The sequence below is a fragment of the Leptodactylus fuscus genome, chromosome 11 (assembly GCF_031893055.1).
Source record: "Leptodactylus fuscus isolate aLepFus1 chromosome 11, aLepFus1.hap2, whole genome shotgun sequence".
NCBI classification, from domain to species: Eukaryota; Metazoa; Chordata; class Amphibia; order Anura; family Leptodactylidae; genus Leptodactylus; species Leptodactylus fuscus.
The window spans coordinates 81,472,889-81,496,667 of record NC_134275.1 but is presented as its reverse complement, the minus strand read 5'-3'; the positions used below and the strand labels follow the sequence as shown (position 1 = coordinate 81,496,667).

The following is a 23,779-nucleotide window of genomic DNA, read 5'->3' as shown; positions in this document are numbered from 1 at the left end:
GTAAGTTGACCAATTACAGAACCGGTAACTTCCAGGTATCCGCCCTTCAGAGCTTTTAACCAATAGAAATGCAGTGCTCCGCGGCGCTTCCGGGTCTGCGTTCCAGCGCTGTAGGTTAGAGCTTACTCCACAGACACCTTCCCATTGGCTATTGGGTTACGTTACCTCTCTAAACATGATCTGATTGGTTGATAATAGAAAATGGGCGTTCTGAAGGTGGCGGCCATATTTAGTTAGGGCAAAGCACATGTCCTTCAATGACATGCAGAGGGAAGGACACCCAGTGTGACTATGGCTGTGGGGGACAGTTCTATCTCCCTGACAGAAAGGCAATAATATTAATACTATTATTACACATCACCCAACTTTCCAGGTCTGCTGAAGGGCACATCTGCCACAATGGCTTTCTCAAAATAGAAGGTGCACGGCCTCTATGACATCACATTGGTGGTCACCCAGCTTTCCCAGATATTTTATGGAAAAGTGACGGTCCCTTGGCCAGTCCCCGGTGAACCCCATTACAGATCTGGTGTCAGGTCCCTCACAGTCTAAGACTCTGTTCACATCTGCTGCTCTGCTGTATACGCTGAATCACTCCAGCACCACATCCTTGTACTATCTGTTATTTTATACACAATAAGGCCTTGTGACATCACAGCGGGGCAGTGTGACATCACAAGGAGCCGGTTACACTATGGCATAAATACTAGCACTATAGAACATGTCCCCGGTCCTCTCAGTGGTGCTGTGCAGGCTGTCATTATCCATGTCCTCCATGTTGGATTCCTTGCAGGGCCTGTAGCCATTAAGATTCCTCTTTGTTCTGTCCAGGTCGCTCATCCCCCACCATAATGAGATGCGGCTCTATTGAGCCCTATACAATGGCCATGTACAAGGACTAGGCTACCACTAGCCACTTATGTTATGCTAATTCCACTAGTCCGACCTGTTCTTTGTCTACACAATGGATCAAAACTACTTTTTTTCCCGCCATTACAGGACAATCCCCCATGTACATAATAGCTGTGCGCACAAGTGTATTCAGTCACAAGGAATGGCTGGGCCCTAAGGCAAACATTTGATAAGGGCCCCACACCCTGCACACAGTTTTATCCCCATAGTGGCCCCTGCACACAGTATTATCCCCATAGTGGCCCCTGCACACAGTATTATCCCCATAGTGGCCCCTGCACACAGTATTATCCCCATAGTGGCCCCTGCACACAGTATTATCCCCATAGTGGCCCCTGCACACAGTATTATCCCCATAGTGGCCCCTGCACACAGTATTATCCCCATAGTGGCCCCTGCACACAGTATTATCCCCATAGTGGCCCCTGCACACAGTATTATGCCCCACTGTGGACCACCCATGAACAATTATTATACTCTGGATTCTTTTCAGCCCCCTGGGTATAATGATTGGAGACCTAGGAGAAGATACAAACATAAAAACCACAGTTACTACCTCTCCCTGGCCATGGTGCACTCCCTGCCACGTTAATATAATAATAAGAAATTTTATTTATATAGTGCCAACATATTCTGCAGCGCTGTACAGTTTGTAGGACCTTGTAGGACATTGGACCTTCTTCAATGTTGGTACAGACGCCACATGAGCCAGGCCTGTGACTTCATGCTTACTGATACCGGCCTGGCTCACGTGATGTCACCACACAGGCCCTCAGACTGCAGGAGCACAGGAGAGGTGAGTAACAGTGTTTCTCCCCTAGGCCTCCGATCATTATACTTGGGAGTCTGAAAAGACCCCCGAGGACCATTACTATATATATATATACTATACTATAATACTGTATATACTATATAGAGTTGGTCCTCTGACTATCACTAAGGTCACCTGTGGTCAGTACGGGCCACACTCCCCGGCAGACATCAGTCTTGGATCTCCAGTAAAAGAAACCTCTGACGTGTAATAAATAAATGACAATGTGAAGTTTATTAAAGTCTTAAAAAATTAATTTTTTTTTCTGCTATAAAACATGAATTTAGAATAAAAGTGTCAGTGCTGCGTGGTCTCTCCTGCCGTGTCCTCGGTCACCACGGACGTGTCCCCCTCATCTCCTGCTTCCGCTTCACCCACTGCGCGTTCATGACTGACCCCAGCACCGTCCATGATGGCTCCTCCGACCAGGAAGCCTTAGAGTCCTGGGGTCTGAAGGGTTTACTGGGCTCCTGCTCTCTTATTGGGCTTTTGACGCCCCCTGGTGGTGGTTCACTGGATGGCACTCTATACTGCTGAGTATTCACATTATGGGGGGTTTCTCCTGTTGCTCCTCTGTAACCCCTGTGGGAAAATTCATGTAGACGATGATGTGACGAGATAGTATTCCTATAAAGGGTTGGGACAAAGGACGGGTGTTAAAGGGGTTGTCCAGGGCTCAGATGTTTTGAGATAACAGGTTAGTGTTGCTAAGTGAAGGAGTTTATATGGTGTCCATATCATATTGGTCCTGTTAGGTGCATTCCCAGTGTATCCCTTATACCAGGGAGTTCCGGCCTGCGTAATACACAGGCGCTCCCTCTCTCTGTATGGCTGAGATTGATCGCACATGCGCGGTACATACACGTGTTGTCACAGATGTCCTGTCTGCAGGACTGTGTTAGTATATACTGCGCATGCGCAATCTTGGCCATACAGGGAGCGCATGTAGTACATACTAGCACTGTCACAAATCTCACCGTCACTCCATTTATCTACATAGGACTGCAGGAAGGAGTCACGTGCCGTCCTCTGCAGTCCCATAGAGATGAATGAAGCGGGAGCGCGCCTTCTGCCGCCGCAGCGAGAGGCCTCCATTCAGGTTTCTGTGGCTACGTGATCAGCTGTTAAATTGGTACAACCCACGTACAATACAGATCTATAACAATCAACTTCTGATTGATTACAGGCCCACTGAGGCTGCACTACTGAGAGGGTCTGATGACACCACATAAGGCGTTATAATTACTAGGTTAGCAGTAACATTATAAGAACATCAATGTGTTTGGTCAATACGGGTCTCCATGATAACAGGTGAGATTCTGGCAGTAGTACAGCCTCAGGCTTCGGCCTGTAACTGCAAATGATCAGATCTCAGTATATAAGAAAAACAAATACTACAGAGATAAGTCTGCACATGGGCCCCGAATAACATGGAGTGTCCCTTACCCTTTAGCCGCTTCACTTTGTTCTTCTTTAGTGTCCTCTAGAGGGAGAGAATAAAAATAACCCCGTAAATGGGGCAAATCAGAGAACGGAAAGACAACAATATCAAATAGTCTGCCTGATCCCGTCAAGACAGCCTGGCAGCAATGGGGCCCCGAAGGTCAGACCTCCGCAGGTTCTCATAATCTATTGTCTATCCACAGGAGAAGCGTCTGATCAGCGGGGTCCCACCGACCACGTGAAGGTCCCATGACCCCAGTCTGAATGGTGCATCGGTCAGGCATGCCCATTGCACGTCAGGGATAGGCGATAGCTTTAGATCAGGGGTAGGGAACCTTCGGCTCTCCAGCTGCTGTGAAACTACAACTCCCAGCATGCTCCATTCACTTCCATGGGAGTTCCAAGAACAGCAGAGCAAGTATGCATGCTGGGAGTTGTAGTTTTGCAACAGCTGGAGAGCCGAAGGTTCCCTACTCCTGCTTTAGATTAACCCTTCAATCATATTAGGATTTGCAATACCGGAGGTGACCAGATGGAGTGCTCTAACTAATCTAGAGCACAAAACACGTGTAACTATTTACGGTGCCACCTAGTGGTCAAAAGGGAAAGAACTTTCATTATTTGTGTTTCTGCAGATCGCAGAGGAACATTTTTATGTAAATAAAGGTCATTAATGTCATTTACTTTATAAAGGAAAGTTCTACAATAGATTAATAAACTGGGTTTTCTAGATCTGCGCTTGTTGTCAGTAAAGGAGAACATTCTTAGGGTGCATGCACACTACGTAACGCCGGGCGTGTATGAGAGCCGTACACGCCGGCGTTACAGCAGGGCTGCCGAACACTTCCCATTCACTTCAATGGGAGCGCTCGTAACAGCGGCGTTTACGAGCGCTCCCATTGAAGTGAATGGGAAGTGTTCGGCAGCCCTGCTGTAACGCCGGCGTGTACGGCTCTCATACACGCCCGGCGTTACGTAGTGTGCATGCACCCTAACTCGCATTTTTGTTGGACTTACATATTGATGACCTACCCTTAGGACGTGATTGGTGTGTGTGGGGGGGGGGGGTCTGAGGTCTGGGCCCCCCACTGATCAGCTGGTTTAAGAGTTTGCAGCATTCGGTTACACCTTGCAGACTCTTTATTGAATACCAAGCACAGCGCCGTACATTGTATAGTGGCTGTGCTTGGTATTGCAGCTCAGCCCCATTTACTTGAAAGGAACTGAGCTGCTGATGTACCATGTGACCAATAAGCGTCATGTCATTGGCTTTGGGAAGAGACGCTCATGAGCACCGCGGCCTCTTCAAATAACCCATCAATAGGAGTCAGAGTGGTCAGACCAGGTCATGTTCTGGAAAACCCTGTACAGACCTGAAACTTCTCACAGCTGAGGGTCGCCTACAATATTATCCAGTCCAGACAATCCCCTGGAATAGCAGACATTGCTCTCCTGATAGTTTGTTACAATGTATCAGCGCAGTATCTGTCTGGATTCCAGGCTGTTCAAGTGTAGCAAACCCTCAGCTGTGAACGGTATGCGAGTTTCCATTCACTGACAGCAAATCAAGATCTCGATTATATTACAAATATTTTACAAAACCGAAATACAAGAAACCCCTTTTAGTCCATCTCCTATTAGAGGGGGGTCAAGATGGATTAATATTATCTGATATTAAATGTTAAGGTTTTTTTTGGTATTCATGACAATATCATTAGGCCATGTATGTGTGCTGCCATATAGTGTGAATCTGCACATACCTGTAGGTGGCGCCCTCTTCATCAGCGGAGGTGAGCGGCACGAGTGGCGGCTGTAGCAATTCCTCTGAGCCATGAGTCCGCGGGAGAGATTCATATCGCTGAGAGACAAAGCGACAGAGACAGAGGGGGTGGAGGGGAGGACGGAGCGGCAGAGGAGAAGCGGCAGAGGATGGAGCGGCAGAGGAGGAGCGGCAGAGGAAGAGCGGTGGAGGATGGAGCGGCAGAGGATGGAGCGGCAGAGGATGGAGCGGCAGAGGATGGAGCGGCAGAGGATGGAGCGGCAGAGGATGGAGCGGCGGAGGAGGAGCGGCAGAGGATGGAGCGGCGGAGGAGGAGCGGCAGAGGAAGAGCGGCAGAGGAGGAGCGGCAGAGGAAGAGCGGCAGAGGATGGAGCGGCGGAGGATGGAGCGGCGGAGGATGGAGCGGCGGAGGATGGAGCGGCGGAGGATGGAGCGGCAGAGGAAGAGCGGCAGAGGAGGAGCGGCAGAGGAGGAGCGGCAGAGGAGGAGCGGCAGAGGATGCAAGGAGGGTGCAGGAGATGAAGGCGGAGTGCCGTGAGATGCGTGGAGAGCAGGGAATGAAGAGACAAATGACAAATGGCGTCACCAGCCCTACTCTATAGGATACTAACAATGTAGCTGTCATCGTATTCTTAAAGGGGTAGTCCGACACTTTATATACAGAGGGGGACCCCCACCATCCGGCAAATGAGACACACCTATGACCCCCCTTGAAGAGCAGTGGTGCAAGAAAAAACTTAGAAAGTGACATATACTTGTTTAATTGTTTCTCCATATGGAACTGCTAAAATTCTATAAAGTATTACGCTTGCTCTGGGGTTGCCATAGCAACCTAAACCATCACAACACTTGTCCTCATAAGAACTCCTCCATAAGAGAGGATGCGCATGCACAAAAAAAAGACCTATAACTTGCTACTATTAATTTCCATGCACACCCAGAGCAAGCACAATATAGCAACCCCAGAGCAAGCACAACACTGCAACAGTAAAGAGATTAGAAGGCGAGACAAAAAAAATAAAATAGGTGTATATTACAAAACGTCATTAGTTTTATACTGAAATACTCACTGTTCACATCCAGTCCCTCATTTAGGACCTAAGGCTGTTACCTAGGGATACCTCGAGGGGCGAGGCCCAAATGACCCCATTATTAGATACTGTATCTAATCTACTATATCAGCAAGTCCATCAATGTCAGAACTGTAGCCCTTGCCCAATAAGTACAGGGTCATTTAAAGGGGTTGTCTGGGGACTGTTAATTTATTGCAGCTCATGGAGTGGGGGGTTCCGGCCACGTCATGGCCCCCAGGTCATGTAATCGGAGGCGGCCCCTCCTCCACAGATCCCACTGGGAAAAGAGGGGGCGGAGCGACCTCAGAGGCTGAAGGCGGCTCCAGATCAGATGACGTGGCTGGAACCTCTGGTCCATCAACAGTCCCTGCACAACCCCTTTAAGGATTTGGCACCTGTAGGGGGCGTACATTGAATTGAATTCTAAGGACAGGGGTTAAAACCTGACTTTTTTTTGTAAGACTTCTACCTAAAAGGGTTGCCCACAATTACAAAAACATGGCTGCTCCCCCCCAAAAAAAAAACCCCCAGAGCCGCATAGGTTGTGTCTGGTACTAGATCTAAACTTCATTTTCTTAACCGTCACTGAGATGCAATACCAGACACAACCTGTGGACAAGTGTGGCGCTGTTTCCAATGCTAGAGAACCCAAGTATTTCAATACAATATTGAGACTGGCGTTTTGTATGGCGGTCCTAGTACCGGCCCCAACACGCTGCGACTCCAGCCTCTGCATAATTCAGGTGCGAGCCCTGGAATGGGGATCTGCTCTAGTCAGGCAGTAGATCCCTCACCTAGATACCCCCATGAGCTTCCACCCTGCGTGTACTTCAGGGATACGAACATGTCACGACCCCCACATATAAAACACGGCGACCACTCCACAGATCTCCTCATCATTTGCCTTTTTATTGATCCAGTCAAGTAGAATATTCACCGCCAAACTGCGCCCATCGGTAACTCGGGGGCGCCCACAGAACATAGGAAGTGGATAGTTCACAAATGTGCAGGCCACTTCCGATGCCCGCCGGCCATGAGCCCCCTCATCTACCCATCACCCAAGAGGGGCGAAGGCGCAAACGGTTAAACGGAACATCGTTACATTAAAGAGTATCCGTGTATAAAATGGTTAAATAAACATAGAAAACCCCAAAACATTCAGATAGGACGGAAGTAGCCGGAGCCATCGCTGGTCAATGGTGGGGAAAGGAGCCAACGGCGTCCCCTACTGGCGATATGAAATAATACACCTCTAAAAAGATGATAAAGATATTGATGTTATTGACCCAGGTCGTCACCTTCTATGATGTCACAGACAAGGCAGAAATAATTGGCCGTACGCCCCAACCCCCCGGGGGATTGGGAGTTACAGAAGCTGTACAGAGCAGCCGCTCGCCTGTTACTCCTTTCGGCCATGATTTGCCCTTACACTACCTATATCTACTCCCTCACCTCGCTCTACCACCCTCATTACGGTCCCTAAGACTTGTCTGATGCTCTCCCAGTTCTCTCGACTGCGCTACCCTGGACATCATATTAATACCTATTATAGAAAGCTTTAATCCAGCCCTAAATTTGCATCTTTTTAGGCCTAATCCAACCCCCTTTTACATTATTCCTCAGGACCTGATCCCTTCACCCCCCACACCCCGTGCACATGTGCTGGGCAGTGACCGGCTCATGTGACCGGCTTATCCCTATTGTTGGACCTCTGTACGAGTCCTCTAACCTCTTGTGCCCCCCCCATCCCCGCACAGATTGTAAGCTCTTGTGACCAGCACTCCTATTGTGCAAATTGTTACTTTGTAATAAACCTGAACCCTCTGATTTGTAATGGGATCACTAATACAATACACACTGCAATGCTGATGCCTTGCAATGTACGGTGAAATGCCTTCGGTTCTATTACAGGCGGTCTGAGGGTCCGCCATATTTAAAGACCCAACGTCCGCCGTAGTATTATGGTGGATGTCGTGAAGGGGTTAAAGATGCCCTTGCTATACTGCTGCAGTATGACGCATGACGGTCATTTCCATCATATAAACAGCTTATGGTGGGTATTATGACCGGCCAATGTGCAAATTGAGGACCCCCCCCCCCCCCTCCTTTTTAGGTCATGATCCCAGTTCTGAGAATATAATTTTGTTCTCTTAAAGTGCAAACTGAAGCCCTTATGGTGGCTCTACAATATTCTGTGTGTGATACGAGAGACGGGAAGGGTTAATGCATAGCCAACCACCAAAAAGACCCCACAGCAGTCCCGACCACAATCACAAGATCAGCCAAGACCTTTCTATTTCCTAAGTTACCTCTGTCTGTAGCGCCACCGTGTGGTAAATAATGCTTACTGCACCTGTATAAATAACGCCAAGGATGGCTTTTGTGCTCTGTGCAGGGTAATATACGCCACCATCACACCCCTGCTGGTCACATGGAGTATGACGGCCACTGTTGGCCTCTTGTGCAGTCATATCGCCTGTAATAATGTCTGCGGAGTCCCAGGAATTTATTTTTTACTCCAAAAACTTTGGGAAACAGAAGTCAATCCTCACTAAGGATGAGCAGCTGGCATGGCTATTGGGCTAATCCTTTTCATTGAAGACTTTTTAAAGGAGTCATTCAGTATGGACAATCCCTTTAAGCTCAGTATATCTTACAATGATGAAGGGGAAGGGTCCTAATGACCTGATTATCCTAAAGATAACCAGAAACTAAAAAAATTCCTTTAAGACTGGGGTTATATGGCAACTTGTAGATTGCAACTACATTACGTCTAATGTGGGTGATTGTACCCCAAAATGTGCTGTGACCACGGCCTCACAGGAGAAACCCAAACCTGCTGGATTTCTGCACAACCACAGCCACTAGGAGTAGGTGCAATTTACTATCACCCCCCCCAAAAGTCACCATGTAACCCTAGCCGCACTGGCAGGGAGGCAGCGGGCACATTCAAGGTCTGAGCTGCAATACCAAGCACAGACCAGAGTGGCGCTGTTTCTATAGGACCTTATATACTATAGTTGCATGTATGGGAATATGTGAGCAGAGACGTCCTGCCATCTGTGGCTACCACAGGTTAGTGACGGGCCACTGATGTCATCCCACTGACTCATTTCCTCACCATTTCCAGGCTCATGGACTGACCTCAGGATATTCACTGACTCTGGACAGGTCGCTCCTCTATGGCGGTGTACAGCACCCAGGCGGCTCGCCCGACTCTTCCACAATTTCTACAAAGTTTTTTTTTTGTTCCCCAAGTGAAAAAGTAACAAAATTTGACATTCAGCGTGAACAACAGAAGTGAATCATGGGAAATAGAGGCATCACCGGAGGAATCAGACTGGTTCTGTTTTGTTCACCCCACAGTCACTGGTCTGTGCGGGTATTTGGAATGATGTGGGGGGAAGGGGAAAGTACGACGGCAATGGAGGTCCGACTGTATAAAAGATCAGGTTAATGGTGAATGCTCTGAGGGCGGTTGAGGGAGCTGAAGGGGAGAAAAGCAGGGAAGACAAGACAGACAGAAAAGAAGAAGAAGAAGAAGAGAGCTATAGTGACAGGCAGAAGGAAACCTGGCGATCGCTGGTTACGGTGACTGGTCACGTGACATATCCCAAATCACTCCCCCCCCCCCCCATTGGAGGTTTAGTATCTGTGCATTGTAACCTATTATAGCCTCACACTCTCATCTCTCCCTGCAAAACCACCATAGACTTGTGTATATACACAGCAGCCAATCAGAGGAGGCAGAGCTGCAGGGGGAGGAGGGTCTAAAGCAGGAGGCGTGTCTCAGACTTCCTGTAGTCACAGATCACAGAGTGAAAAAAGAAAAGCGCTAAGGAAAGGAATCTGAAAAAATGAATAAGTAGCAGGAGACGGTGCCCTATAGGTACAGATAGTGCCTGAGAACATAACTAGGGGTATCTTATTCATATGTCAATGAGGAGAAGTGCTATGGGGAGGGTCTTAGTTCTCGATTCCATGGCAAAGCACTTTTCCCCTCATTTGCATATGAATAAAACGGGAACTAACATGACAATGGGGCTCCAAAGCTGAATAACAGAGGTATAGTTGGAAAATGTAGAATGCCCTCTATGAGGTACCGGGATTACGTTTACTGCTGACAGACTCCCTTTAAAGCGGTCTGTCCTGTGACCTATAGCCCTTCTGACTGATTTTGCCATTCCTACCTCTCGTGACCACTCTCATGAGCCCTTCCTAGTACCAGCCTATGTGTGAACCCAGTTTTTCTCACCAAGTGTTGACCATCATCTGTAAAGACTGTGAAGCATCTATAGGCATGGGCAAGGCAATCCCTATATCCGAGCCTACAGCTCCTCCTTCTGAAGAGGGTTCAGACAGGTCCCTCACCCGGGTATTTGGCTACTCCAAGGGTATATTCTCACAGAGGAATTTGAAGGTGATTTTTAGGTCGATTCTGCCTCAAGATCAACTCCAAATTTTGGCCGAAGTCTGACTCCCATAATATTCAATGGGGAAGAAGAAGCATCCTTGATGTTGCCGCAGACTCCATGACTGATTCATCCACAGAACTCATCGCAAGACTACAGCCGATCAGCCCCATTGTTTCTGAGGGGAACCGGCTATGGCTTTCCATTACTAGATGCACAGGGCCGGAATCTGGAAAGGAACTTGAGGCAGAAGACCCGTCTCAAATTTTGCTTCACTTTCCGCCATGTGAATGTCCCATAATAGTACAAGCAGACACTTCTAACCGGCCACCAATGACACTAAACCCATTTACCTGGTCCTTCTCCTCTGGGATGGATCCTCCTGGTCACCACTGGCCGCTCTCTGGAGTGAGTGAGGTCTACAAGCTCTCAGCGACTTCACAAAGTCCTCTTCTCCAGGAATGGTCCTGGGGTAGGCTCGTGTGGGAGAAGAACCAAGACTGCAGGCGCGGTTGAGGGATGCCTGCGACTGGCTGAAGGGCCAAGGAAGACCTTCCTCGTGTTTCAAAACTGGAAGGAAGAGAAAAGCATCAGCACAATCCTATAGAAGAGCCAAAATACTGTCGGGGACCTACCACACACACACACACACCAAAGCCTACCTCACATACACACACCAAAGCCTACCTCACACACACACACACACAACGAGGCCAACCTCACACACCGGGGCCTACCTCACAAACAAACACACCAGGGCCTACCTCACACACACACACACCGAGGCCTACCTCACACACACACACACAACGAGGCCTACCTCACACACACACACACACAACGAGGCCTACCTCACGCACACACAACGAGGCCTACCTCACACACACACACACAACGAGGCCTACCTCACACACACACACACACAACGAGGCCTACCTCACACACACACACACAACGAGGCCTACCTCACACACACACACACACACAACGAGGCCTACCTCACACACACACACACACAACGAGGCCTACCTCACACACACACACACCAAGGCCTACCTCACACACACACAACGAGGCCTACCTCATACACACTGGGGCCTACCTCACACACTGGGGCCTATGTCACACACACACACGCACCAGTGCCTACCACACACACACCGGGGCCTACCTCACACACACACACAACGAGGCCTACCTCACACACCGGGGCCTACCACAAACACACACCAGGGCCTACCTCACACACACACACACACCGAGGCCTACCTCACACACACACAACGAGGCCTACCTCACACACACACTGAGGCCTACCTCGCACACACTGGGGCCAACCTCACACACTGGGGCCTATGTCACACACACACGCACCAGTGCCTACCACACACACACCGGGGCCTACCTCACACACACACAACGAGGCCTACCTCACACACCGGGGCCTACCACAAACACACACCAGGGCCTACCTCACAAACACACAGACCGGGGTCTACCTCACACACACACACCGGGGCCTACCACAAACACACACCAGGGCCTACCTCACACACACACACACCGAGGCCTACCTTGCACACACTCGGGCCTACCTCACACACGCTCTCAGACACAAACACACCAGGGTCTATCTCACAAACACACAGACCGGGGTCTACCTCGCACACACTAGGGTCTACCTCACACAACACACACACACCGGGGCCTATCTTACATACACTGGGGCCAACCACACACACACACACACACACACGAGGGCTTGTGTGGCTTCCCATAAACATTGGAGGGTATTTATTAATCTGTTCACACCACCTTTCTAGTGCAAAAATGTAACGTTTGTGATTGAAAAACCCTCCACTTTGTCCATATTTCGACCTGACGGCCACTTTTAAGTGCCTGAGCAGGGTGGGGACCACAGCAGGCCAGGACACCTCAGCCCAAGCTGGTGCACTATTATACAGGACTGGTGTAGATTTTGATTCGGGAGCACGAGACTTCCAGCGCTATCAATATTAGGACTAATGTGCCAGTCTCAATAAATGCCCCCATTATGTTGAATCCCCCCCCCCCGGGTCCTTACAGTCTCTCTCAGACAGGGAGTACGGTTTGATCTCTCCTTCTGCTCGCTTGGGGGGTAATTTCCTTCCTGAGGCTGGAAAAAGAAAAATGGAAAAAATGATAAGTTTTCTGCGTGTCTGTGACAGAGGGAACACACACATCTAGGTCCCGTCCATGCTTGGGGGTACTAGACTAGGGGCAGGAAAATCTACAGCAAGGGAGAGAGAAGGATGTCCTACGTCACCCTAGGAAAAGGTAGGGAGCAGAGTTACAGGTTACTCCGACCATGTCGCCAAAAGCAACCAATCACAACGGTGAAAATTAAGCCGCAATTGGTTGCAATGGGCAACAGGGCAAGTTACTCATTATTGTATAATTATATTCATTTTGATTCATATACCTCTGCACCACTAGGGGGCGACCTGTATACAGAATTCATCTGAGCACAGGTCTCCCTCTAGTGGTGGGAAAAAAACATGTACAGGTAGATAGAAAACAGAGAGAGCTACGATCATATTGATTATATAGAGAGAGACAATGGTATAGGTAATAAGGTCGCTTTACATACAAGCTGTATCGATAGAATCCTGTACGAGAGATCAATACGCCAATCGTAACCGTCACAGAAAGGAAGAAAAAAGGAATAAAGGGGTAAGGTGCAAGAAATGGAGAGATTTGGGGTGTGGGGAGTTGCTTTTAGGCCTTACTGTCCAGTTAGTAGGAACGATCTTCAAGGTCCCTGTGAACAGAGGCGTCAGCTGCAAGGACGGAGGGATTGGAGGGTTATAAAGAGATTGGGTCATGAGCGGAAAGGACCCAGACACAGAACACCAATGAAAACAGCCAAAATATAATGAGCAGGCATCGCAACGTCCCCTCCAGCCTGTGCCCGCACCAGTCAGACCAGCAGAATATTAGAGGCTGGGCTACTAAAATCTGGAAACGGCGCTTTCCCAAACAATAGGAATGTGTGCCTGCGGGCGGGTTCACATCTGCACCCCCTCTCCGCTTTAGCCAATCCAGCAGAAACTGGACAAGGGACGGAAACCCGGCGGTCAGTGTTTAGGTGTTCAAGGGGTGCAATATTATAGGGGCACAAATAGGATGTTTAGTGACCCAAATTGCACCCACAGTCTCAGCACACACCCCATTATCCAAGTGAGGTTCACTTCAGGCTTTACCAATTGGTCTGTACAAGAATAGGAAGAAAATCCTAGGCTCAGGGAGTATATAGCGTGCCTCTATGGCAGGGGTAAGGAACGTACGGCTCTCCAGCTGTTGCAAAACTACAACTCCCAGCATGCATACTGGCTCTGCTGTTCTGGGAACTCCCATGGAAGTGAATGGAGCATGCTGGGAGTTGTAGTTTCACAGCAGCTGGAGAGCCGAAGGTTCCCTACCCCTGATCTATGGGATACGAACAGTGTCCCAATGCTAGGCCTTAAGATATTGATAATTATTGATGCTTAGGATAGGTCATGACTATCAGATCTGCGGGGGTCCAACCCAGTCCAAACCATTAGGCTGGAAAAGCCCGTAAATAGGTGAAACACAGCACATGATATCTTTGGGGGTACTTGGATGTATTTTATTTTAGTGGGGGCTACTTAGCTTAGACACCCTTAGTGACATAGATCATGGTTTGTGTCTGGTATCGCAGCTTGAATGGGTTGGAGTTGCAATACCACATACAGCCCATGGACATGAGGGGCGCTATGTAAAAAAGAATAAATAGATCATCGAACACAAGACCTCCCAGCTGGTTATTTCTTACCTTTTCGGTCTCTGAAAAAGCCTTCAAAGATGACAAAATTGTTCACCTAAAAAGATGAGAAAATAAACAACAACCCCATGAGACCCGACAGGTCAAGGCAGATACATTTACAGGATTACAAAATGTGGCCCCGCACCTGTCCTTTGATGGTCAATTGTATTGCAGGTCATCACTATTTGAATACGGTGGTGTTGCAGTACCATATATAACCTGTAGACAGGTGTGGCGCTGTTTTGGGCTAAAATGTAGCCATGTTATTCTAATCCTGTACAAAGGGCTTTATACAGTCTGAGTGACCTGGAGCAGTGGTCACATCAGTCCCTGGGCCGCTAACAAGTGTCATGGAGGCCAAAATAGACCCAATCTGGGAAATGTGTTGGCGATAAAAACCCCACAGATGCAAAGCTAGAAGGACGCCCCCTATAGGCCAGTGGGACATAAAGGAGCAAATCTAATGAAAGGAACACTCCATGTCTACACTATTGGCCTGGGGGAAAAGGGGGCCTGTAATAGCCATGGCATTGTATCCCTTTATCCTGGACTGTCCCTTTAAGACACATCTGTCCTATCCCGTTCCGTCTCCCTCACCTGTGGGATTGTTGAGCGTAGGTTGTAATGTTTCCGCAGGAAGGAGAGAAACTTCTCAGACGGTCGGTCAATGGCAAGATGCTGAGGCTCAACCTGTTCTGTCTGAAATGGGATATAAATAAGGAATATTCACACAGAGAGCAGGAGCGACACGAGGAGCGGACAGCGGGACACTCGGGGCCGTGCACTCACTCTGAGCATGATGCCGAACAGCTCCTTCCCAAATCCATGACGCTGCAGAGATTCGTGAATGTAGAAATCAAGAATACACAGCGGCTCTGCTTCTATATGGGATCCGGAGTGATCCTTAAAGGAAAATATCACATTATATACATGGATGGAAACAACAATCTTAGGATAGGTCTTCAGCATCTGAATGATGGTGGTCCCACACACTGGACCCTCACTGCATTACAGAGATAACCCAGTGATGTGAATGGACATTGTGTAATACCGCATTTCTCCTGTGGGGGTGCTGCAAAGAAATGGAGCCCTTACTGTCAAGTTCACAGCAGATCATTAGGGATCCTAGCAGGGGAACAGCTTGTAATCTGCCTATTGACCCTTTAAAGTAGGGACTGCCCAAAACAGAAAACCCCCTTCAGTATTCGTGTCTTACCAGTACAAACAACTTCTTATATCCGACCTTAAGAAAGCCGATGACAACTCCCCGGCCGGCTCTGAAACACAAGATAACTGAGATATAGTCGCAGGGAGGATAGCAAGCGGAAGGGGGAAGAGGGGCAGCTATAATACGGGACATTGAAATTTTATGAGTCCAGGTGAGCTGGACGACAACCACTAAGGAGCGATAACAGAGGCCAGACTGGTTGTCACCCAATTTGTAAGATTAGAAGGAAGTGAAGCGCAATCCTGGGGCTCTCACGTCTTGGCGGTGCAGTCCTTCAGGATATAGAGGTGATGCTGGTTTGTCTGCATCCGAGAGGCGCTGGTTATGGGAGCCGGTAACCGCTGGGCCTGAAACGGGGGGGCAGATACTGAAATAAGAACCGTCCCACTAATATCAGCGCCCTCTGGTGGAAGGGCAGGGTACCATGTGTGCCACATGGCAGGGTCAGGTCACATCATTATAACATTACCTTGGCAGACGCCTTCCCAATCTCATCGATGACAGCCATGATTTGTCTCTGGGCTTCAGAGCTGGAAAATAAAAACATAATATCATATATTGTAATATCGACAGCCCCTCCAGGTGAGGAAAGTGCCAGACACAGCACCAGGCACAGCACCCTGCCAGTTACTACAGCACCAGATACAGCACCCTGCCAGTTACTACAGCACCAGGCACAGCACCCTGCCAGTTACTACAGCACCAGGCACAGCACCCTGCCAGTTACTACAGCACCAGATACAGCACCCTGCCAGTTACTACAGCACCAGGCACAGCACCCTGCCAGTTACTACAGCACCAGGCACAGCACCCTGCCAGTTACTACAGCACCAGATACAGCACCCTGCCAGTTACTACAGCACCAGGCACAGCACCCTGCCAGTCACAGCACCAGGCACAGCACCCTGCCAGTTACTACAGCACCAGGCACAGCACCCTGCCAGTCACAGAACCAGGCACAGCACCCTGCCAGTTACTACAGCACCAGATACAGCACCCTGCCAGTTACTACAGCACCAGATACAGCACCCTGCCAGTTACTACAGCACCAGATACAGCACCCTGCCAGTTACTACAGCACCAGATACAGCACCCTGCCAGTTACTACAGCACCAGGCACAGCACCCTGCCAGTTACTACAGCACCAGGCACAGCACCCTGCCAGTTACTACAGCACCAGATACAGAACCCTGCCAGTTACTACAGCACCAGGCACAGCACCCTGCCAGTTACTACAGCACCAGGCACAGCACCCTGCCAGTTACTACAGCACCAGATACAGCACCCTGCCAGTCACAGCACCAGGCACAGCACCCTGCCAGTTACTACAGCACCAGGCACAGCACCCTGCCAGTTACTACAGCACCAGGCACAGCACCCTGCCAGTTACTACAGCACCAGGCACAGCACCCTGCCAGTTACTACAGCACCAGATACAGCACCCTGCCAGTTACTACAGCACCAGATACAGCACCCTGCCAGTTACTACAGCACCAGATACAGCACCCTGCCAGTTACTACAGCACCAGGCACAGCACCCTGCCAGTCACAGCACCAGGCACAGCACCCTGCCAGTTACTACAGCACCAGATACAGCACCCTGCCAGTTACTACAGCACCAGATACAGCACCCTGCCAGTTACTACAGCACCAGATACATCACCCTGCCAGTTACTACAGCACCAGATACAGCACCCTGCCAGTTACTACAGCACCAGGCACAGCACCCTGCCAGTTACTACAGCACCAGGCACAGCACCCTGCCAGTTACTACAGCACCAGGCACAGCACCCTGCCAGTTACTACAGCACCAGGCACAGCACCCTGCCAGTTACTACAGCACCAGATACAGCACCCTGCCAGTTACTACAGCACCAGGCACAGCACCCTGCCAGTCACAGCACCAGGCACAGCACCCTGCCAGTTACTACAGCACCAGGCACAGCACCCTGCCAGTTACTACAGCACCAGGCACAGCACCCTGCCAGTTACTACAGCACCAGGCACAGCACCCTGCCAGTTACTACAGCACCAGATACAGCACCCTGCCAGTTACTACAGCACCAGATACAGCACCCTGCCAGTTACTACAGCACCAGGCACAGCACCCTGCCAGTTACTACAGCACCAGGCACAGCACCCTGCCAGTTACTACAGCACCAGATACAGCACCCTGCCAGTTACTACAGCACCAGATACAGCACCCTGCCAGTTACTACAGCACCAGGCACAGCACCCTGCCAGTCACAGCACCAGGCACAGCACCCTGCCAGTTACTACAGCACCAAGCACAGCACCCTGCCAGTTACTACAGCACCAGGCACAGCACCCTGCCAGTTACTACAGTACCAGGCACAGCACCCTGCCAGTTACTACAGTACCAGGCACAGCACCCTGCCAGTTACTACAGTACCAGACACAGCACCCTGCCAGTTACTACAGCACCAGGCACAGCACCCTGCCAGTCACAGCACCAGGCACAGCACCCTGCCAGTTACTACAGCACCAGGCACAGCACCCTGCCAGTTACTACAGCACCAGGCACAGCACCCTGCCAGTTACTACAGTACCAGACACAGCACCCTGCCAGTTACTACAGTACCAGACACAGCACCCTGTCAGTTACTACAGCACCAGATACAGCACCCTGCCAGTTACTACAGTACCAGGCACAGCACCCTGCCAGTTACTACAGCACCAGATACAGCACCCTGCCAGTTACTACAGTACCAGACACAGCACCCTGCCAGTTACTACAGCACCAGGCACAGCACCCTGCCAGTTACTACAGCACCAGATACAGCACCCTGCCAGTTACTACAGTACCAGATACAGCACCCTGCCAGTTACTACAGTACCAGATACAGCACCCTGCCAGTTACTACAGTACCAGATACAGCACCCTGCCAGTTACTACAGTACCAGACACAGCACCCTGCCAGTTACTACAGTACCAGATACAGCACCCTGCCAGTTACTACAGTACCAGATACAGCACCCTGCCAGTTACTACAGCACCAGTCACAGCACCCTGCCAGTTACTACAGTACCAGACACAGCACCCTGCCAGTTACTACAGTACCAGATACAGTACCCTGCCAGTTACTACAGTACCAGATACAGCACCCTGCCAGTTACTACAGTACCAGGCACAGCACCCTGCCAGTTACTACAGCACCAGATACAGCACCCTGCCAGTTACTACAGCACCAGGCACAGCACCCTGCCAGTCACAGCACCAGTCACAGCACCCTGCCAGTTACTACAGTACCAGACACAGCACCCTGCCAGTTACTACAGTACCAGATACAGTACCCTGCCAGTTACTACAGCACCAGATACAGCACCCTGCCAGTTACTACAGTGCCAGTCACAGCACCCTGCCAGTTACTACAGTACCAGACACAGCACCCTGCCAGTTACTACAGTACCAGACACAGCACCCTGCCAGTTACTACAGTACCAGATACAGCACCCTGCCAGTTACTACAGTGCCAGTCACAGCACCCTGCCAGTTACTACAGTACCAGACACAGCACCCTGCCAGTTACTACAGTACCAGATACAGCACCCGGCCAGTTACTACAGTACCAGACACAGCACCCTGCCAGTTACTACAGTACCAGGCACAGCACCCTGCCAGTTACTACAGCACCAGGCACAGCACCCTGCCAGTTACTACAGCACCAGGCACAGCACCCTGCCAGTTACTACAGCACCAGGCACAGCACCCTGCCAGTTACTACAGCACCAGGCACAGCACCCTGCCAGTTACTACAGCACCAGGCACAGCACCCTGCCAGTTACTACAGCACCAAGCACAGCACCCTGCCAGTTACTACAGTACCAGACACAGCACCCTGCCAGTTACTACAGTACCAGATACAGCACCCGGCCAGTTACTACAGCACCAGACACAGCACCCTGCCAGTTACTACAGTACCAGGCACAGCACCCTGCCAGTTACTACAGCACCAGGCACAGCACCCTGCCAGTTACTACAGCACCAGGCACAGCACCCTGCCAGTTACTACAGCACCAGGCACAGCACCCTGCCAGTCACAGCACCAAGCACAGCACCCTGCCAGTTACTACAGTACCAGACACAGCACCCTGCCAGTTACTACAGTGCCAGTCACAGCACCCTGCCAGTTACTACAGTGCCAGACACAGCACCCTGCCAGTTACTACAGTACCAGATACAGCACCCTGCCAGTTACTACAGCACCAGACACAGCACCCTGCCAGTTACTACAGTACCAGACACAGCACCCTGCCAGTTACTACAGTACCAGACACAGCACCCTGCCAGTTACTACAGCACCAGACACAGCACCCTGCCAGTTACTACAGTGCCAGTCACAGCACCCTGCCAGTTACTACAGTACCAGATACAGCACCCTGCCAGTTACTACAGTACCAGATACAGCACCCTGCCAGTTACTACAGTGCCAGTCACAGCACCCTGCCAGTTACAGCACCAGTCACAGCACCCTGCCAGTTACTACAGTATCAGACATAGCACCCTGCCAGTTACTACAGCACCAGACACAGCACCTTGCCAGTTACTACAGTACCAGACACAGCACCCTGCCAGTTACTACAGCACCAAGCACAGCACCCTGCCAGTTACTACAGTACCAGACACAGCACCCTGCCAGTTACTACAGTACCACATACAATACCCTGCCAGTTACTACAGTGCCAGTCACAGCACCCTGCCAGTTACTACAGTACCACATACAATACCCTGCCAGTTACTACAGTGCCAGTCACAGCACCCTGCCAGTTACTACAGTACCAGACACAGCACCCTGCCAGTTACTACAGTACCAGACACAGCACCCTGCCAGTTACTACAGCACCAGACACAGCACCCTGCCAGTTACTACAGTGCCAGTCACAGCACCCTGCCAGTTACTACAGTACCAGATACAGCACCCTGCCAGTTACTACAGTACCAGATACAGCACCCTGCCAGTTACTACAGTGCCAGTCACAGCACCCTGCCAGTTACAGCACCAGTCACAGCACCCTGCCAGTTACTACAGTATCAGACATAGCACCCTGCCAGTTACTACAGCACCAGACACAGCACCTTGCCAGTTACTACAGTACCAGACACAGCACCCTGCCAGTTACTACAGCACCAAGCACAGCACCCTGCCAGTTACTACAGTACCAGACACAGCACCCTGCCAGTTACTACAGTACCAGACACAGCACCCTGCCAGTTACTACAGTATCAGACATAGCACCCTGCCAGTTACTACAGCACCAAGCACAGCACCCTGCCAGTTACTACAGCACCAAGCACAGCACCCTGCCAGTTACTACAGTACCAGACACAGCACCCTGCCAGTTACTACAGTACCACATACAATACCCTGCCAGTTACTACAGTGCCAGTCACAGCACCCTGCCAGTTACTACAGTACCACATACAATACCCTGCCAGTTACTACAGTGCCAGTCACAGCACCCTGCCAGTTACTACAGTACCACATACAATACCCTGCCAGTTACTACAGTGCCAGTCATATCCCCCTGCCAGTTGTTACAGTGCCAGACACAGCACCCTGCCAGTTACTATAATGCCAGCCATATCCCCCTGCCAGTTACTATAGTGCCAGTCACACCACACATCAATCAGTTATTCATTGACAGGGACATGATGGTTCTCATTGCCAATGTCTTACAGACGAGTGTCCTAAAATGGAACGCTTCCTGTATTAACCCAAAACAAAACAAACCCTTTAAAGGGGTAACTGGGTAATTTTAAGTTATCCTCTGCACACTGGAGATGGGATAACTGTCTGCTCGATAGGAGGTGCGACTACTGTGACCAGTCATAAGAACGGAGGGTTTTGTCCCCCTGTGTGACTGGAATGGCAGGTTGAGCGCATGTGCTGCCGCTTCATTCATTCTCTATAGGGCTGTCGGACACAACCAAGTAGCCTAACTATTTAAAGGGGCTCTATCACTGGGAAAAGTCATTTTTATCTAATCACATGCTTGCATAGGCTTTAGAAAGTCTATTCCACACTTACCTTTTGTATGTAGATTGCCTCAGTGGTGTCTGAATAAGTCCGTTTTTATTCATATGCTAATGAGCCTCCAGCCAGCTCAGGAAGTTCCCAGCAGCCTCCTCTCTCCCATTATCTTCTATGTGTGAGAAGCAAACAGGAAGCTGAATTATCATCAGCAGCAGCAGGAGCCGTCTCCCATAGAAAACAACAGGAGAGGTGTGCACGATCTATCGTGCACCAGTCTAATTAGCATATGAATATAAACGGACTTATTCAGAAACCACTGAGGCAATCTACATACTATAGGTAGGTGTGAAATAGACTTTCTAAAGGCTATGCAAGGATGTGATTAGTTAAAAATGACTTTTCCTAGTGATAGAGCCCCTACAAAAGTTGAAAACACCGTGAACAGAAGAGCAGGGATCCCAGAGTTCCCTATGTGAATGAACCAGAGGTTTGTATGTGTGACCTGCACACCGCTCACTTCTGTGGGACTGATGGAGCACTATATCTGCATTAGTCCAACAGAAGTGAATGGAGCGGCGGTCACACATGCACAACACCGCTCTCATGATCATTAGCGGTTCTATAGGTGATGATGGGACCCCCAATGATCAGACAATAACCCCCATACTGTGGAGAGGGGATAAGTGTTATTACTGAGTCAAACCCTTTACTCCACATTCACCAGAAGACCTAACAATAGAGGTTCTGTTGCTATCCCAGGTCTGGACAGTGAGGGGCATTGTTCTCCGGTCACAGTCAGTCTGGTCTGGACTCAGATAATGAACTAGTGACGGACATCATTGTGTGCGGCGACACAGAGGGGGCATTATAGTGATGGAGCAATACTGAGCTGCAATACAAAGCTGCAGTCCCAGGAGAAGCGTCACCACTATGGCTGCCGGGTGCAGTCCTATGCAAGTCACGACACGTAAAGACGGCTACAAGAAAGATGTGCATTTAGGGTTTCTGCAGTGTTATAGGTGAGCCTAGCCCGACTCCGCAGCACCAACCCTAGTGTGACAGCCATTGTGTTCACCTGTAGTCACCTTGTCGCTTCCCTCCCCAAAAATATCTGTCTCCCCTATACTAAGGACTCCTCCATGATTGCTATTGCACTGCATTCTGGGAAAGCGTTTGGAACATCAGATCACTACGATCAGAGCTTGTAGTGCAAACACTGTTTTGCACTGACACTACATCAGCAGGGATTGCAGAAAGCCAGAATTTTGTATGCAGCTCTGGCTGTGATTGGAGTACAAGGTAGTGTGTGGTTCAGGATTGGTGACATATAAAGAAAGACAAATGTGAGAAAAAATCTGGACTCTGTGTGACTATACGCTGGCCAATGACACCATGTTGTCTCCTACAGCTTCATGACAAGTGGTCATACAAGCCCCGCCCCTGAGGAACCTCATCAGACCCCGTATAGCGGTAGTGGAGGAGCGCTCCTACAGACCTGGAGATCAGAGGCCGCCGCTGCGGTAACAGGCTGCTGTCCAGCTTGGTGACGGGCTCCAGGAAGATCTTGTGTATGTCAAATTCAAACTCCATCTTGGTCTTGGGGTTGAAATGGCGCCTCTAGAGTTCAGTTCCGGAAGTGCTGTCTGGTGTTATTCATTTCCCACCTAGGCCTCGTCTTCTGGAAGGTGGCGGAGCCCTGTGACCTGTATAGGACATAACACAGAGGTGTGGGAGCAATTAAACATTGATCACCAGTGCAACACGTTTGCGGTTGGAGCGCCCCTTTAAGGAGCACCACACAAGGGGCGTGATCCCAGCTCAGAGGAGGGCGCCTTATTTTGCAGTGGGACCCCCTATACACAGCCTATGGCCCCTATGGGTGTATATAGGCAGCTGTATATATAACTAGTGGCTATATAGAGCTGTATACATATATACACCTACTGCCATAGACACTCACCTTTATCTACAGCCGCATGCACGCGCGTCAGCACAGAGCGGTGTACACACAAGGCGGTATCCTATAGGGTCAGCCCGTATACCGCGTACAGCTGTCAGTCATGCGCGTCCCCGCCGCCGCCGTCCCGCACTCTGACGCGCGCCCCCGAAACAAAAGAAAACCGGCTCGGGAGCGGAGGCGAGAGGGGGCCTGAGCACGTGACGGCCGCGCCCGCCAATCAGCGGCGCCGAGTCCCCTTCCACCTGGCAACCGCTTTCTTAGCGACAGAATTTGGCGCCCGCTGATTGGTCGAAAGGAAAAAGGCTTTGCGGCTGTCGTATTAAACCGTGACCACGCCC

At 50.2% G+C, this 23,779-nt stretch overlaps 1 protein-coding gene across 3 annotated transcripts; it reads right to left on the bottom strand.

Moving 5' to 3' along the window:
* Positions 1–1,960: 1,960 nt before the first annotated feature.
* Positions 1,961–23,556, bottom strand: ATAT1 (alpha tubulin acetyltransferase 1). 3 transcript variants are annotated; one of them, XM_075259207.1, is made up of 13 exons: positions 23,442–23,556; positions 22,977–23,184; positions 15,955–16,015; positions 15,741–15,832; positions 15,474–15,534; positions 15,047–15,160; positions 14,855–14,956; positions 14,267–14,312; positions 12,515–12,586; positions 10,785–11,001; positions 4,927–5,024; positions 3,170–3,206; positions 1,961–2,350 (listed from the first exon to the last, which is right to left on the bottom strand). In XM_075259207.1, exons 2-13 carry the CDS (start codon positions 23,069–23,071, stop codon positions 2,056–2,058), a joined length of 1,290 nt encoding a protein of 429 aa, XP_075115308.1. In that variant the 5' UTR covers positions 23,072–23,184; positions 23,442–23,556; the 3' UTR covers positions 1,961–2,055. The 3 variants fall into 3 exon arrangements, with proteins under 3 accessions (XP_075115308.1, XP_075115309.1, XP_075115310.1); XM_075259208.1 differs by having other exon boundaries at positions 1,961–2,305; XM_075259209.1 differs by lacking the exons at positions 1,961–2,350; positions 3,170–3,206; positions 4,927–5,024 and adding an exon at positions 8,146–9,506.
* Positions 23,557–23,779: the final 223 nt, after the last annotated feature.

What these genes read in the sequence shown, in the direction of transcription:
- ATAT1 (XM_075259207.1), bottom strand. Translation starts at nt 23,071, where the DNA reads ATGGAGTTTGAATTTGACATACACAAGATCTTCCTGGAGCCCGTCACC. An exon ending in AAGGACTGCACCGCCAAGAC is followed by an intron (nt 15,535 to 15,740) that starts GTGAGAGCCCCA and finishes CTTGTGTTTCAG; the next exon opens with AGCCGGCCGGGGAGTTGTCA. An exon ending in TACGCTCAACAATCCCACAG is followed by an intron (nt 14,313 to 14,854) that starts GTGAGGGAGACG and finishes TCATCTTTTTAG; the next exon opens with GTGAACAATTTTGTCATCTT.